This window comes from Colletotrichum fioriniae (genome assembly GCF_027942845.1).
Source record: "Colletotrichum fioriniae strain IMI 355084 chromosome Unknown scaffold_12, whole genome shotgun sequence".
Lineage (NCBI taxonomy): Eukaryota > Fungi > Ascomycota > Sordariomycetes > Glomerellales > Glomerellaceae > Colletotrichum > Colletotrichum fioriniae.
The window spans coordinates 77,507-94,614 of NW_027076848.1; the positions used below are offsets into that span (position 1 = coordinate 77,507).

Genomic DNA, 17,108 nt, shown 5'->3' on the forward strand with positions numbered 1-17,108 from the left:
ACTGTTGAGTCCAAGGCTGCGAGTTTCGGTTGATTTTACTTCAATGGATGCTATGGGTGAACTTCGGCTCTTAGACTTGATGAGGTGAAGACGTGGTGAAACGAGGTGGCTGGTTGAACCAAGCCAGCTTCCAGGCAATGTGAGGTTGATGTGAAGCGATCGCCAACTTCATTGTTGTCTTCATAATTGATATCTTGAATACCCTGCCAGACTATGTAACACCGCATATCACAAGTTTGTTGCCACTCGTCACAGCCCCAATACCATTCAAATGAATGTAGTCATCAGCATGACTACAGAGTTGTCTCAAACAGTGGAGATGAGTGAGGCAAGACGGCCTTAGCAGAGCATCAGTGAATCTCAGCATATGCACAAAACATGCATAATGTTGCCATGAATGGAAATGAAGAAACATCAGCAATCGTTGGATTGCAAGCTTCATGCCTCCACGACGTGTCGATCTTGGCCGGTATGTGTCTTCGAGACTTCATATGTCGGAAGTCAATCCTTCATCGCTACCTTGTTCATTCTCTATTACCGGCAATTGTTGATATCGAGTAGTGGTAATCTGCATTGGATGACAATTTATCTTAATTTCACCCTGGAGGGAAGTCTACTCTAAGCACATGATTGCTTCCAGGTCACTACGTGTCTTGCAAAGCTCCATCCGCCACAGTGTCATCCACATTACGCAGGCTGTATGTCTGAATTTGATATCCAAAGTTCCCACAGGACGTGTGAAACTTGGAAATTGTATAAAGTTGGTCCTCTCAAGTCCAGATAACTCAATTGAGCTTCACAAGGAGCCTTCAGCCAAGACTCCAGGAAATGGAAATGAGTGACGTCGTTAAATTCACAAATACATATTCATATCAATCATGACAACCTTGGTCTAATACTGAGAGACACCAGATGGCTTCACCATTACTTGGGTATCTGGACGTATATCGTTCATCACTAAGCTTCAGAATCTAGATCTAACATCTTATTCCCCTAACACATCTTCAAGCCATAGCTACTGAAACAGAGCATTCTAGATAGTCATACGTAACATGTTGGTGTTCCTAACTCCAAGCCGTCTTCTTTTTGGATCACACTGAGAGCCTTAGACTGTAACTTGTCAGCTCTTCGATACACAGTGGTCAGTAGAAGAGTTTCAGATGAAGAGTTTCAATGTTAAGGATCATTGCCGCGCTTCGAAGAGGTCAATCCCAGGGCTTAGCATGAGGACTTCATAAGCGGTTATCGAATTGTGGAGAACGAGACACAATGATTGTGTCTATATTCACCTAATCAAACTCGAGACAGGTTCTTCAGCTGTATGTTCATCTGTTCTTTCTGTTGATATTATACGTTACAATTGTGAGCTTCCAGCTCATTGCAAAGGTTGCATGCAGTTAAGATGAGGGAATAGAGAATCTCTCTAGAACCATCAATACTAGGAGTATAATCCATCGCTTCTACGTCTTCATTTGAAATTCTGCCTGTTTGTTTATACCGGCTTTAGTGGCCGCCGGTACAATAACTGGCTGTGTTACATTCTCATATCTTTGAGTCATCTTGGCAATGGCGTGTAAGGTAATCGCATGTACTTAGAACTAACAAGGCAAATGAAGAGTTGACATGCCGAAGAGCACGTCAAGTATAGCGAATTTAGGTGTTTGATTGAATGACGGCTCAACAAGACGAATCTGAAAGGCAAGAAGAATATGAAATACGAGAATTTCACAGCCGAAGAATACTGTGTGAGTCTCTTTGACTTGTCAAGACTATAAGAATTCGCAAAAAAGTTTCAAATAAGGTAATTATGCATCGTTATAGGAAAGATATTGTTAAAAAAGCATTACTAACACTTCGGGCGAAATCTCTCCTTCAAGAGCCTCGATCAAAGAGAGTCGCAAAGAAACTCGACAACATGGTAAAGGATTCAAGATGTAGATTGCATTTCAAACGCCAATTACATTAACTTTTCGTTCTATCACGCGCCGATGAAATGGCATAAAATCTGCCTCATGCATGACAACATAAGAAGACAGACAGTGGTGCCGCGAAACGATTCTAAAATTACTAAGGCAATGAGATGGCACGACATTGTCACTTGGAAGCATCACTGGCCCTATCTTGATTCATGACACATGATTTATTTCATTGAGCCCAATATGTGTGGACTTTCTATTATCATTATACTCCCATACCTCATAGATCCATCACTCAACCATCTCCCGGATTATATTAGGTATGATAGGCGCCAAGTTACAGGGTCTTGTTGTTGGCCGAGCCAGATTCGTGTCCAGGAAATGGTGAAAGAGGGACATAGAGGGTGGTGAAGTGCGCTTAAGGAATGTGATTATTGCGTCTTGCGTAATTTAGAAGATATGTTTGATGCCTTTACGCGAACCAGCTCTTGACCCAGTCGGTGGCGCGCTTGTAGCCCTTGTAAGTGCCGTAGGCGCTGTAAGTCTGAGGGACCGGGGTGGGGCTCGGGGTTGTGGCCGGTGGGGCACCGTAGGTGCCGTAGCTTCCGTACTTGCTGTAGTCGTACTTTCCGTAGTTGGTGTAACCCGATGTAGCTTGAGGGGCGGGAGCGGGAGCGGCCTCGGCGTTGGCCTCGGCAACAGGAGCGGCGAGGGCGGCCGAAGCGGCGGTGAGGATGAGAATGGCAGAGACCTTCATGTTTGCGTTTGGTGAAGAAGGGAAGTATGTAGATAAAGCGGTTTGGCTGGTTGAAGTGACTTTGGCTCTGATGACTTGATTAAGTGAGATGGTTGTTTGATGTGTGATGATGATGAGAGAGAGGTTATGAGATTGATGGGGGGATCATGGGCAATACTTATGGAATAACCAAGCCGAGATTCAAGTTGCAGACGGTGGTGTTGTCTAACACTCTTCCATGACTACTACACCGGCCACCCTTGCGCTTGACTGCTGAGGGAATACACCGCATCTGGCATCGTGCTGATGACCTAGTAATCGTTGAGATGGTGTTTCCCTTTGGTGGATGAAGGGTCTCTAGGCTAATGTGAACGGTTGCAAGGGAGCCCTTGAACTGAGAGCTCGCTAAGGTAGAAAGCACAATGCCTCTGCAAGCGAGGGTACGCCTTGGAGGCAGAAACTTGTAAGATGACAAGGTGAGCGGTTGAATGGGTTGTGAATGGCGTCACAAGCTCATCCGGATCCGTCCGGGACGGCCGCAGGATGTTAGGAGTAGCCTCACGATGTCTCGAAGCCATCGGGCGATGTCTATACCACGCTAGTATGGGGGGCTCGCATGGCTTAGAGGACTTCAACAACCGGCTAAGAGATCGTCCTCGTATTCTTGCATCTCTGATGGTGTAGATGATGCAGAGATCTTTGCATGTGGGTGTCATGACCGGGTAAGGGAGCTCCGAATGGTCGAAAGTGGGCTGTCAGTCAAAGCTCGCCTATGGATCAAAGATCACGTTGGCTGCCACTGCTGGAAATGGAGCCGGGATCAAGTCCAAGATGTGAGTTCTTCACCTTCTGTTCGAAGGTTGAACTGCAAAACATGTCTTGTCATCTGGTCACAGAAACCATGATGCAAGCTCGAGGAAAATCCGATCCGGGCCGACTTCCAAGATACCAGTGACTGACACAATCGCGGTCGGTAGCACGAGTGGAACCGCCCTCATGGCTACTGGGCTGATATCGCCGTGTCTGAGAAAAGTGTCTGACATTGATAAACATCGTGATTTGCGAGATCAAGCACGCTGGGAAGCCCAATTGGGAATAGCCTCATAGCCTCAGTCCAACTCGAGCAAACTCCGAGGTGAAGTCTGTGGTGGGGGAGCTTCTTCTCTAATTCTGCACGCTGACGGAGATCAGCCCTACTAACACGGAATTGGCTGCGGGACAAGCGGTTGCGTTAGTGTCAGCCCCCGCCCTTCTTTCCATGCTATTTCGGTGATTGATCTCGAAGCTTGAGTAGCTCCAAGACATGGTAGCGTGGATAGCCGGGAGTGGTCGTGGCGGGTTCTTGGTGGGAGGTTGTCTTTTAGTGTCTCTTTACTGTATTCTTGAACTTTCCCATCCCGCTACCTCATGCAGATCCATGAGTCGACAGAACCATGCAGGAGTCCATGCTTCTTTGGTACACGAAGGTCTCTCGGCAAGCGCCCGGCAGGGGCCTCTTAACTCACATTCTTCTCGCGCTTATCCCGACGGCATGGCTTTAGGTCAGTTCGGCGCAGTGTGGTTGCGACGGCGGCTGTGCATGGTGCCGGATACATGGTCCCGGACACGACCGGAGGAAATTAGAAGGACGTCGTACCGTAATACAGATGTCTCTCGTACCTTTGCTATGACAAGAGCAGAGGATATTTTCAGACGATTCTCGGTGAACTCGAAGTTTGACTGAGGCCGGAAACTCGGAGGCTGCCACGTTGGGGGCGGTGGCTCCGTGGGCTGGAAGTCTACTATGTGGATGGTATCTAGCGTTGAAATAACCAAGTCAGGCCAAGTGAGGGCTGGGGTTGAGATTCGGTCTCATCGGAGCACGACTGAAGCCGATCTACCACGAGTCTAGTTGGGCTTTCTGTGTAGTCAGTGATTTTGTGCCTTTACCATGTCACACGCAAGGGATGACACCAAATCCTAACGAATTGTGCAATTGCTCGAGAGCTGCCTTGTCGGAAACAATTCTCGATACGATGTCTTAGAAGTCCCTCGACATATACGGCGACTGTCGACATTGTAGACTGGTAAGCTCCCTACAGATACGAGATCTTACTACCCCAGACCGTCCATCTGGCATCACGTCTGGCGGCGGGGGAAAGGTTCGGAAACTTTGCGATTGGTGCCCGCAGGCGTCGAAGCTGCAAACTACCAGCCTAACATTAGACAAGCGAGACAACCACCACGCTAACGATGGCGATCCGTTCAACTTCCTCTCGTTTTCCCCTTCTTCTTTTTTTGGGACAGAGAAAGAGCTCATGCCGGGTTTCCCAGCCTTGGCATCATGTGAGTTGCTAGGATGCCAACAAGACTGGCAGGCAGCAATTCCCGCCTCTCGGCCCACGCTTCGTGGCTGCCTCTCCTCGCGCAACAATCAGCCGCATGCGCCGGCGGATCAGCTGCAGCCAAACTATCGACGACGACATTCCTGCCGCGGATGCCGTGTTCTGGTACCAAATTTGGTGTATTGGGTCGTGGCAGGTGGGGGTTGTTCGTGTGGTAGTGTTGGCGGGCGATTGAGTTTTGAGCATTCCAGCTGCTTTCGGTAATCGCGTGGCAACCTTGACGGCGCACCAAATATACAGACGCCTCATTGTTTTTTCTGGCTACATGGGCATGTGTGAGCCGTAGTTGGAAGGCTAGCGAGCATTCCTCATGTCAGACAAGAGTCGTTGGGTAGTCCGTCATGCCCGTTGCTCCCTCGGCCGAGCTTCCCTTGGATCACGATCGCTCCATATTCTTCCTCTCCTTCAACTTTTTTTTTCCCTCGACGCGTTACTTACGGCTATTTGATTTTGTCTCTATCTTTTACTTCTCGCCCCCTAGTGCCCATTTCGTCGAAACCATGATGCAAGAAAAGGAAGATGAGTCGAGCTCGAGGCTGCTCGTTGGCCGCGTGAACGACGCTGAAGAGGATCTCGAGTCTCTGCAATCTGTTCCCGACGCGAGGCAGCATGATATACAGAGAAGAAGAGACTGGAGGAGGACTGCAGCTGTAGCTGTGGTCTTCGTGGTCTCAAACCTTTTTTCTATGCACTTGGGTGTCCATATGAGATCGACTACAGCGGACTTAGATGGCGCTTGTGCTGCTCACACGACTCAATGGTCGCCAGTATTGGAAGACGTGGACGTAACATACGACTGGAAGCATTTCAACGGATCGTTCCTACAGGAAGACATCTTCAGGAAAGAAGCTTCGCCAGAAGTTGATGCGGCATGGGAGTCAATGGGTGTGGATTGTGAGCAACATCCAATTTCATGGCTTCTCGCCTGGTAGCTAACAATCTGGAGATCGTGCCGGGGTCATCTCAATTGAAGATGGCTTAAAGAGCGGCCTAGACATGTCTTTTGTAAGAAGGTCGGAAAAGTACGGCGCGGGCTTCTTCGTCAACGTCGAGGGGATGCACCACCTTCACTGCTTGGTAAGGTCTATGGCAGCGACTCAGCGTGAAACGAGTGGTGCTAATGATTGATGCAGAACTTGGTTCGGAAATCCCTTTACTACAACTACGACTACTACAAGAAGATGGGCACGCACGCTTTCGCCAACGAGGAGCACATCGTTCGTCTTCATGTCTGTAAGTGGCAGTCATTCTCCCAACATTTTCGATAACAACTAACCCTCGTAGCACATTGCCTAGACACCATCAGGCAAGTCCTGGTCTGCAACGTTGATACCGGTGTTCTGGGCCAGGTCTGGGCCAGCGACCCCCCGGCTCCTTTCCCCGACTTCAACACTAAGCACATGTGTAAGAACTACGGGGCGATACAAGAATGGGCAGAGAAGCTTCAAGTGAGTAAAGTGTGGTGTCTGAGTTTGGTAGTATGAACGCAAGCTGATAATGGTATACAGGCTCCTCCCGTCGATACCCTCCCGGGCGACTATACTGCACCTCCCGAACCAAGTGATGTTCTGCCCACAACACCATGAGCACCAGAGTAGAGAGGCAATATTGATGTAGGATTCAGATAGACGAATGACGCCAAAACATAATGACGAATAGAGTTCAATACCATGATGTACATCTGAGACCCTTACGTGAGGCGTCTGTAGCCCTAGGACTGCATATCCTTTGGCCACTAGTAGTTGAATTCCTGACCAACAAGCTTCTCGCTCAACTTCCACAACCTATCCGCCTCAATCTTGTTGTTCGCCCAGGGGTAGATTTCCTCATCGTACTGGTCGGCGATGCGGCAGTCATTAAAATACTGTCCGTTGTGACCTGCGCAGCATTAGCTGTCTGGTACGTAACCTGCGACTTCGAAGCACTGCCGAGTAACTCACTCTTGATGTCCGGACTGAATGCCGTGTAAACATGAGTAGCGATGCCCTGATCTTCCGTCTTTGGGTGGAATTCTGTCCACATGTTCTTGGTGCCCATAATGATTTCCGTCTCTCCTGTTTGCACCGCGATTAGCGACATGTTTTTCTCTTTTCTTTTGCCATGATGTCGTCATGAGTGCTTTACTTACGCAGTGAATCGAAGCTTTCCAAGTGGCCCCCAAGGTTGGTAAAGATGACGCCCGGATGCAGACTGAAGCTCAGGAGACCCTTATTGCCCAGCTTCTCCGCGAGCGAGAGGGCCATCAGGCAGTTGGCCGTCTTGGATTGCGCATAAGCGATCCACTTGTTGTAGTGCTTGCCGTCCTGCGTCACGCTCTCCTGTCAGTGTCTGCGGTCAAGGTACTATACGTACAGTACGAGCACTCACATTGAAGTTGTAATCCGTCCAACGGATACGGCTCAACCGGTGCCCATCGCTGCTGACCGTCACGATCCTCGGCTCCTTTGCGGCGAGAACCTTTTCCAAGATCAAGTTTGTGAAAAGGAAGGGTCCGAGGTGATTCGTTCCAAACTGGCTCTCAAAGCCATCTTCCGTCTTGCTCCAGTCCGTAGCCATGATGCCCGCATTATTCACCAGAACATCAATGTTAGGCGCATCCTCCCACCCATTCACAGTCTCCGCAGCCGCCCGCGCGCTCTTGAACGAGCTCAGGTCCAGCTCAAGCGTCTTGACAGCAACGGCCGGGAATGATGACGTAACGGCATCGGCGGTTTGTTGGACTTTGGTGGTGTTGCGGCCAGCGAGGATGAGGAGGGCCGGAGAGGCGGCGGCTACTGCTTGGGCGAATGCGGCGCCGAGGCCGCCGGGGGAGACGCCGGTTACGAGGATTGTTTTACCGGCGATGTGGGAGGCGTACTCGGTGACGAGTTCGGTGCCTGTTGTTTCGCGGCCTAGTGTGGGAGTCATGGCTTCTCTGCTGAGCTGATTGTAGAAAGGTTGCTGGAATACGTAGATGTCTAGAGTTCAATGGTTGTACGAATTGGTGGAAAGCCGTTGATAATTTGTTGGAGATAGCATCAACTGCAGACAGGTGGCCTGTTTGTCTTTATAGCAGCTTTATTTATGGTCATTTACATTCGCAGTCTCACTTCCGCATGTGGTAGTACAAATCCAACGCCATCATCTGCAGCCGCAAGTAAGAGGCCTCTTAACTCCAGACCCCATGAGCATGAGCCGAGTGGGAGCCGAACGCCCAGAACTCACCTCGAGAATCATGGATCATGAGGCTGTATACTGCAGGTTGCTGTCCTTCATGTTCGATTACAGCCTACAAGGGACAAAAGTTCAAAACCAACGCAGCTCCAGGGTAAGCTGAAGGGAACTTTGGTTGAGGTGGCCACTAGATGTAGCCCGGTGGGATTGCATTGCCTGTATAGTGTATCCATATCCGTACTCATTCGGTCTTTACAACAAAGGAGGCTTGAATGGCGGTAAACGTCTCGTCGGCGTTAGGTTGAAAGATGCTGCCAACACAATTTCCGTCTCAAAATCAAGCTGGAAAGTTATCTATCGCCGAATTATTTTGGCCTCGTTGTCGGACATTGGTGTAAATCAAAGTGACGCGAGCAACTAAGAGGCGCCCAAGCCGGAGTTAAGAGACGGAAACCCCTTTAAGGTCCGGGTCTTGGAGGAGAAGACGGTACCGTAACTTTTCCGTGTTCCCGTCTCCCAAGGCAGAGGGATCAACATTTAACGACATAGCGAGTCAACCTGAACCCCATCCCGTCCACACGGCAGATATTCCTTGGCACACCGGCGCAGGCACCGTGAACTCAATTGAAACACAACGGGCCGCCCCGATGGTCCCCCACTCCGGAAACCCACGGACCCCGTCGCAGCACCGTCACTTGCCCGGGCGCTTACCGGATATCATCATATCAGCCATCGATGACACTCTCTCTGGGGACAGAAACCTACCTTAGTACCTCAGGTATTTGTACCTTTCTCCTTGATGGTTTGCTGCTTTACTGTAATTGCAAATGTTTATTGACTTGATACCTAAGCAAATACATTACCAAAGAGAATGTCAACGAATGAGCTTCCTGGCTGCACAGCCTGCCTCACTTCCGGGCGTTCCTATGCGCCATGACTGTAGGTAAGTAGAGTACTAGTAAATAAGGAAGTAGGTAGAAAAAGGTAGATGGCATCTCGGCACGGGAGCACCGGCTTCTACAGTGACACCGCATTTCAATCCTCCAGTCGAGACTCGAGCCCCCCTATCCGATCTATATTCTCACTAGTGCCTTTGCTTCGTAGTCCCCCCTTCTTCACCAACCAAAAGCTCTTAAAACGTCCCTCGCCCTGATTTAAATCGTCGCAGCCCAGGCCGACTCATCCGTCCGCCATTCACCATCACAACTAAACCTGCTTCAGCCTCCTTATCAACGCCATTGCAACGTATTTTCTGGGTCTTGGCAAGGATACAGGGGGGCGGGTGGGATGGCCTAGTGCTCCCCGGGTCCAATGAAGCCTCCGTCCCGGGACCGGCGGATCGTTGCCCACTATCCCATTCCTATCCCACGCGGCCCATCTTCCCGGTTACCCACAGGTATCCGAAGATACTTGAGCTGTTTACTGCTCTTCCAACGTGCTTCGTTAAAAACATTTGCTTCCCCCCTCCTTTATTTTCCCCTCGTGCAACCAGAGTTATTCCGCCTCACGTTTCTCCGTACCTTGTGGCCAGCTATCTTACGTTGGATTTGTGCGACCTGTCAATCGAAACACGCAACGTCAGGAGGGTCACATTACTAGCCTACCTTAGGCGCAACATATCCTCTTCGTTTTCCACCTGCTTCACAGAGAACCGTATCCGAGACTCAATGACTGAGAGCTGTACGATAATATTTACTCGAATGTCATGATGACTCTAGGTGTACCCGAAAACCAAGACACATATATCACAGTATTCAACGCCTCAAACGCCGATATGCCACCTACACCGTCACATCCGATGCTGTCCGCCTCGTGGCTCGTTACTTCGACGACTACTCGTCTCGCGTGCAAAGACTCTCGATCCAGCGTGCCAGCTCTACGCTCTTGACATCGACGGTCCTCCAAAAGACATCGCTGCCCCATACCGTCGGTACACCAAGCAAGACAATTCCGAGAAACCACGCCACGAGTCGCCCAATCACGCCAGTCTCGTCTCTGCCACCGACAAGTGCCCAGACGTACGGCATCCAGCGATGCGAGAAGACGTCGAGAACGGGGCCGTGGACAAGGTAAAGCGCGTAGCTGATGTCTGCGAGGTACTGCGCCAGTGGCGTCACGAACAGGTTCTGCAACACTTTAATGTGTTGCAGAGTAATGACAATCTGGAATGCGCCAAGGGCGTACCAGGGGAAGGAGACGAGGTCGCCGCCCATGGTGAAGAAAGGCTCCATGGTGTTATGCCAGAGTGGTGACATTCCCGGGGTGATGTCGGCTTTTTGGTTCGGCCAGCCGGCCACAAACAGGGCAAAAATCAAGTTACCGACGAGGAAAGTTTTGAAAACGCGGACTGCAAGGGAGCTTGAAGACGAGTCCGATGCAGTGGAAGATTCCATGTCGGATGCCTCCTTGTTCTGCAAAGCGGCTGCCTTGCGCTCCTGGCGAGCTTCCTCGATCAAACCGACCTCGGCGAGGAACATGCCACCCAGAAACTCGAAGCCGGCCCAGTGGCCGCACTTGAGGCAGTAGATCATGATGGAGAAAACCGAAGCGAGGCGTAAGTACGTCTTCATGCGGCTCACACCAGTGAGAACGACGAACAGGAGTAGCGAGTGGGAGAATTCGATGGGAATGGTCCAAAGATGGACATCATAGGGCAGAATTTGGGTAATATCCCACTGCCAGCTGAAGGTAATTCTCCACACTGCGTTCTTCCAGTCCACCAGCTGCTCCCACAGTGTAGGCAAGGGCTGTCCCATCCATCCTAGGCGAATCATGACGAGAATCATAAAGGTAGACGCAGTGGTAGGCAGGAACAGGCGGAAACCACGGCGAAAGACGCTGCTTGACAGGGTGCGATGCAGTCCATCGTAGTCATGTTTCCTAGCCTGCTTCAAAGATTTGAGAGACAGAACGAAGCCCGAGATGATGAAGAAGATGTGGACCATGGGCCGGCCGCTGAAGATGACGCGCAGGAAGGGCAGTTGCAGCGGGGAGGAAGCGACATGGTCGTTTTCATCGGGAACACCGTATGCCCTCGCGGTAAACCAGCCAACATGTTTCTCGGTGAAGTGGCAGAAGAAGACAATCAGCGATGCGACGCCGCGCAGACCATCGAGCCACGAGGTAGGATATAAGCGCCGGTGCTTGAAGTCGTTGGGTCGGAGTCGGCGCTGGACGAAGGAGGGCAGTAGGAAAAAGAGGATTGCCGTCAATCGTGCGAGGAGGGAGCTGGATTGCGCGGGAGGGTTCGAGCCACCAGGTGATGAGGGTTCTGAATTGGAGTTGACGTTTCCCAGAGGGGAGTAGGAGTATGCGCTCGGGGAGATGCGGGCGACAGCTCCCCGGAGGGAACGAACGACGAGGGGGATCATGGCGATGACGATGGCTATGGCGTCGGCATGCCCTTGAAGAGGATTTCTCGAAGATTTGACGTCGGCTCAAAGAACGGTGGTGTGTGTGGAATGTGTAGTTATCGGCGCCCTGGTCTACGGTATTGCGCGTGGCCGGGTTGGCTGTCGGTTGAACGTGGACTCGATGGGCGGCGGATTGTGTGAGGCGTCGGATGTCACAGTCGACGTGGCTCGGCAGAGTTTCGAGACCACCCGGGCAGACGGACCACAGAGTCAGCAAGGTACGACTGAGGACGAGCCGGAAACAACCGACAGTTCGGCGACGAGGCACAGAGGGAAGCGAAGAATGTTGGCGATCTAAAAAGGTGCGTAGAAAGGTTGAGGGAAAAGTTGAGGGGAAGGAAAGCTAGTCGTGCCGGCTACTCAGTAGAACGGGACTCGACTCGAGATTGGGTTTGGCGGCAAAAAGGGCGCCAGAAGGCAAAGACGGCGGGAGCTTGGCGAGCTTGGCGTCGCGTTGCTCCTTGACAGATGGCGCTAATCTGTCCAGGGACAAGGGGGTAAAATGCCAAAACCGCAAGGGGGAAATGGGAATGGGCCGCTGGTTGGAGATGTCGTACGGATAATCGTGGGTGTGTGCTGCAGGATCGGAATCCTTCTTGCAGGTTGGGTACTTGAGTGGGAATGGCGGCTTACTGACCAGCCTATTGTGCTAGGCCCTAAAAGTGAATGTTGGAGAAGGGAGGAACTCGGGGAAGAAGACGGCGAGTGGATGGATAAATGGGCGTGGATTCCCCTTTCTTTTCCTTTTCTTCTGGAAGCGATGTTGTTCAGAAGCGGCCTTTTGTTTTGACTTGGAGTATTCAGTATTCAATGCAATGCAGGTGGACAGTCAGAGATACGATGAATTGCGGCACAGCTCGTGTTTGCAGCCTGGCTGGCAGCGTCTGCAATGGCGAGAAGAAAGCGCGAATACGCCATGCCTTTACGAATACAACGACAAACGCTGCATTGGACCCCGAGGTGCTGGTTGCCTCGCCTTCGGGTAGGTACGAGATAACAAGGTAAGATGAGATGAGATGAGATGAAATGAGATGGGGAAGCTACGACTCGCTCAGATCATCCACAGCAATGTAAGCATTGAGAGCAGAAACAGACGGGACACGTAGGAATAGAAATTGGAAGGAAAGGGTGCATTTTGCATCAATACTCCTTACTAAGGTACCTACCTAGGCACCTTAATGGACAGGCAGGTACATTGTCTCCTTGCATCCTCTTTCTGTTTCTGCTCTGTCGGCCTCCGTGGTGCAATTATTCTGAAGCAGAGGATGAACTCTATAAGAGGATAGGAAACAGCTGTTGTGTGGTGCTTTCCCCAGACATCTCCACCCATCTGCTCCTTCCTTGTCTAATGGATCACGCCCAGCGTTGCCCCTTCTGATTTGAGTTCTGGGCAGCTTCCCACCGGGCCACCTTCCATCCACTGAGGCGGGAATCCACTGGTGGCTCCTGCTTCCCGAGTCCACAGACTACAGCGGTCCTCATCTCTGGAGTCCTGGACTCCTTCTGGACTCTGGAGACCCTGAGTCTAAACTCAAAATGTCCTTAGCCGATGCCACCCTCAAAGTCAATCTCCATTCTCATTCTCTAATTTCATAACTATCCACCCAGAATAGATGGGTTATCACCTTGATTATCGGCCGTTTTTCTCCCAGACCTGAGTCTTCATTCTCGTGAAGCTGAACACCTGACAGAGAAACCTTGATGAGGCTGATAGATATCCGCCAAGAACATTATGATGACAGACAGGAAAAGCCAATGGAAGAGAGGAACCTACCTTACCTTAAGGTGAGGCAACGTGTTTGGATAAGGTACGTACTCCATTATTCGTACTTGCCCGGGCGGATGATCCTCCTTCCTAATGGAACTGACCTGAGTAGGTGATCCGCTGAGACAATCCAATGCAAGGTACTTGGGTTTGTACCTATCGACGCCCATCTCAGGCAGGCACTCATTAAGTCCACTTGAGGGAAGGAGGGAGGCAATTGAGTTTCTCCACCGAATTGTTTTGCAGTGAATAATTTCCATCCTCAACGACACCCCATCCATCCATCTCCATAGTTGCACTTCTTCATGGTCAACAATGGACAATTTGACTTGACCAATGTCAAATGTCATGACGAAGCCCACTCTGCAACAGTCGCTTGGCTTACAATACGCTTCAATTTTGCGTCAATGATACCGACGCGTCCCTCGCATTCCTTCAGACCCGGCCCCAATCCCCTTTCCATGCCTCATACCCGAAAATTGCCTTGGCGACCCAGACATAACACATTCGACTCGACGTTCGTTGGTGCAGGCCATCAGCGCAAACAGACCCCCGCGCCGGACTTAGGCGGAACTACGCTGCATTGAGTCGGCTTGCTTCAGCCGTAGCCAGTTCAGACACCCTCTGTTCGAGGTCGCCTAGACGCGCCATCATCTTCCACTCTTGGACCCTCAAGCACTACAACCATGCGACGACTTCACTTCCGCCGTCCCTCATGGGTCCAACTGAAAATAGGTCATTCAAACTTTGTCATAGGAAAGATTCTCTTTATCTTGTTGGACTGACACTTGCTGAGCCGTGGCCAAGCGCCCCAGAGTTAGTCGCACACAATCGTTCCTAGTCCTTCTTCACTCAACAACGCCGGCCAGCATTTCCAAATCACTAGACCCTTTCACGCTTTCTCGATGCCTTCTCGACGCCTGAAACGGTCTCAAGCTCTATAATCACTGTTGGGATTCTTCGAAACACCATGGACGGCGAGACAGAAATCAGCCACCACAGCCCCCAGTGTGATTGAGCAATTAGGTGGCGACCAGATGGCCAACGTTTGGCCCGGAAAAGGCATCCTAGAAACCCGTCTCCCGCCACACCATGTGCTGCACTGCACTAAGTGTCTTCTGTGGCCCCTTGGCCCCCAACTGTCAACCGGCCTGTGTATCTGTGCAAGCAACTTACGATTCATCGCTTCGTGCCTTTACCTTGAGCAGCCAGCTTCACGTCATGTCATAGGCCTCCCAGTCAGCGGCCAAAGCAGTGCCCGCACATCTGCTGTTTGTAAGCTGACTGCAGTCTTGAACGGTATCATCCCGCACCGGCTCCCCCGAACTGCATGAAGCCGGCCTGAGTGGTCACGAATTGACTGCTCCCCAGCAGGGTTGAGACAGGTTCAACAGGCACCATCTCAGCCCTATGAGTATACTGCCATGGTCTCCAGGGCTTTCTGCTATTAGTGGACTATACATGGCGTACTGGCCCATCGCACCATGACATTCCTAGGTAGTCGACTTCCACAGGCCAGCAATTGGCACTCGAATGGCTCGCAAATGGCACGCGAGAAGTTTGCCTATCATTACAATCCGAGTCTGACCATTGAGGCTACTATGCCAATCAAAATTTGCTTACATTACGGCGTGTTCTGCTTCGCCCGAACCATCATGTTGTTTTTGTTTCTCAAGCTGGGAGACGACGCCTAGGAGATTCGAGTTCCAATTCCATCAACAAGCCCAGAGCCTCTCATCAATTACCCCGGATTCCTCCCATTTCCAATCCACGGAAAGGAATTGTCGACGGCTGCGAAATCCCGTGTCTCAGACCCCGCAATCCAAGGGAGTGAGACCACCCCTCCCGACGGAAAGACTTGGACGTCTCGTCAGATAGCCGGCATTTTGTGGTCTCGTAGAATTGATCGGTGGCGGTACGGTCCGGACAGTCTTTTGTGAAATGAGGCACGGCGGCAGACATTGCGGGTACCAGACCATCTTGTGCCCCTTTTCGGTGACGACGTCCATTGCAGGTTAACCTTGATCTTTGAGAGCAACCAGTCATTAGCCAGTGCGGATACTGTTGCACCGCCCAGCGGCAGAGGTAAATATTATGTATCGTCCGGTGAGATGGAAGCGGACGGCTGAAGGATCACTGCGCATTGGCCCCAACTGCCCCCACGCACAGAAAAGAAATGGTGGTGCGCCTCTTCTTCGAATGGCTTGCACAGAGTGCTGACACCCATCGCCAAGGAGCTGACATGACCAAACGGGCTCTAGTCGACCTCAACGACTTCACCTGTTCCGCGAGCTATCGAAGCACGCTGGTGCAGAGTTGCAGTATCTCATCACACCGGGCAAACGCAGTGCTACGGTCCAGTTTGTCAATAACTCAGATATCAAGGCTGTTTCCGGAACCCAACAGAGCAGGCGGGCGGCCCTTCGGTAACGTCGTAAGCACAGTTGCGGCCGCATACCATGTTCTCACCAAGTTCTAACAGCCCCCCGGTCGTGGTCAACTCCAACTGATCTAAGCCAAACCGTTCCAGGCACAGTCAAGTCCCTGCAACTCTTTCAAAAACCGGGGACCGTCAATCCGCAATGCACTATCAGGCCCTAAACGGCCGGGAATGGCGTGGGCTCGAACAGGGTCAACAAGGCAGCTCCCGTGGAACATACGCATTACGGCAAAGACGTCCGAGAATGAAAACAACAAGTTACGGGCTCGATTGGTCCCTACTACCTTAGTCTACGACATTATCACATGTTGACCAAGCCCAGCAAAAGATCGACTCATACTTGTGGTATCCGTAGTTCCGTACTTCGTTGGTATCGCGCAAATACGATCTCATCTCCCCCGCCGGCGCCCACACATTCACCGAAATCCCGGCTGAGACAGAGTCATCGCTCCAACTGGCATGGCACCAAGAGAGACGGCGGCCGGGCATACGAATCATCTCTTCAATAATTGGCCATCGGCGCATCTCGCTGGCCTCGTCAGGAACTCATTGACTTCAGCTACTTCTCTAGTAGCCTAATGTCTTGCACAGTGCTTGCTGTTTTCGTTCTCTCCTAGCTTGGCGGAAGGGGAAAGCTCTGCAACTCTTTGCTGCTTCTGTTTTCCCATCCACCATACCCAGAGTCGTAGGCAGGCACGCAGGGGATATTCAGCTGCGCCCTCGCAGCCCCCACGATGCAGAAGTCGGCCTGCGATATCAACCATTATTGGTTCGGCGCCGCACGACAGCAGGGGGGAGCGTTGGTCCCTAGCTTCGCATCCCGGCCAATCGTCTCCCATGTTTAGTCAACAGACGCATTTCTTCATCACCGTCGACTTCTTCATCAGGGCAAGCCTGGTCAATGATTGGCGTACCTCCATAGTACCTCGGGAGCGAAGCCCTACAAGACGACAAAACTAGTAGCAGGAAGCCTACGAAGACATTTGCTTCATCGTCTCGCGCTATTGCCTAGTGCAAACCCATGACGGCCTTGTGGAGCTTCGAGAGCTGACCTCAGCGCCAACGAGGGGACTAAACGAGAGGAAGTATCCCAGCCTGATCCTCAACGCCATGTAGCACAGTGTCTACTGGCTCATCCGATTCCTCTGCGCCTCGTCATGGAGGGGGTATCTGTAATTCCATATATGCTTCCTTCGGACAATGTTGTCCGCTGTCAATTCCATGGGGCAAGAAGAAATGGTCACATACTACATATATGAAGGAACCCGTCCGCCCCAGATCCGACCCTGCCTGTGTGAACG

The 17,108-nt window shown here is 51.4% G+C and overlaps 4 protein-coding genes across 4 annotated transcripts; 1 reads left to right on the top strand and 3 right to left on the bottom strand.

Annotated features, from left to right (window-relative positions):
- Positions 1 to 2,388: 2,388 nt before the first annotated feature.
- Positions 2,389 to 2,673, bottom strand: N0V96_009220 (uncharacterized protein; the record flags this gene model as incomplete). Its single annotated transcript, XM_053195851.1, has 1 exon — positions 2,389 to 2,673. One exon carries the CDS (start codon positions 2,671 to 2,673, stop codon positions 2,389 to 2,391), a length of 285 nt encoding a protein of 94 aa, XP_053046584.1.
- A 3,359-nt stretch (positions 2,674 to 6,032) lies between these two features.
- On the top strand, positions 6,033 to 6,622 carry N0V96_009221 (uncharacterized protein; the record flags this gene model as incomplete). The annotated part of the gene is made up of 4 exons (XM_053195852.1): positions 6,033 to 6,113; positions 6,170 to 6,269; positions 6,321 to 6,484; positions 6,545 to 6,622. 4 exons carry the CDS (start codon positions 6,033 to 6,035, stop codon positions 6,620 to 6,622), a joined length of 423 nt encoding a protein of 140 aa, XP_053046585.1.
- Positions 6,623 to 6,771: 149 nt separating this feature from the next.
- Positions 6,772 to 7,943, bottom strand: N0V96_009222 (uncharacterized protein; the record flags this gene model as incomplete). Its single annotated transcript, XM_053195854.2, has 4 exons — positions 6,772 to 6,914; positions 6,977 to 7,090; positions 7,165 to 7,354; positions 7,404 to 7,943. 4 exons carry the CDS (start codon positions 7,941 to 7,943, stop codon positions 6,772 to 6,774), a joined length of 987 nt encoding a protein of 328 aa, XP_053046587.2.
- A 2,078-nt stretch (positions 7,944 to 10,021) lies between these two features.
- N0V96_009223 (uncharacterized protein) lies at positions 10,022 to 11,560 on the bottom strand (the record flags this gene model as incomplete). The annotated part of the gene is made up of 1 exon (XM_053195855.1): positions 10,022 to 11,560. The coding sequence occupies one exon, from the start codon at positions 11,558 to 11,560 to the stop codon at positions 10,022 to 10,024; it is 1,539 nt and encodes a 512-aa protein (XP_053046588.1).
- Positions 11,561 to 17,108: the final 5,548 nt, after the last annotated feature.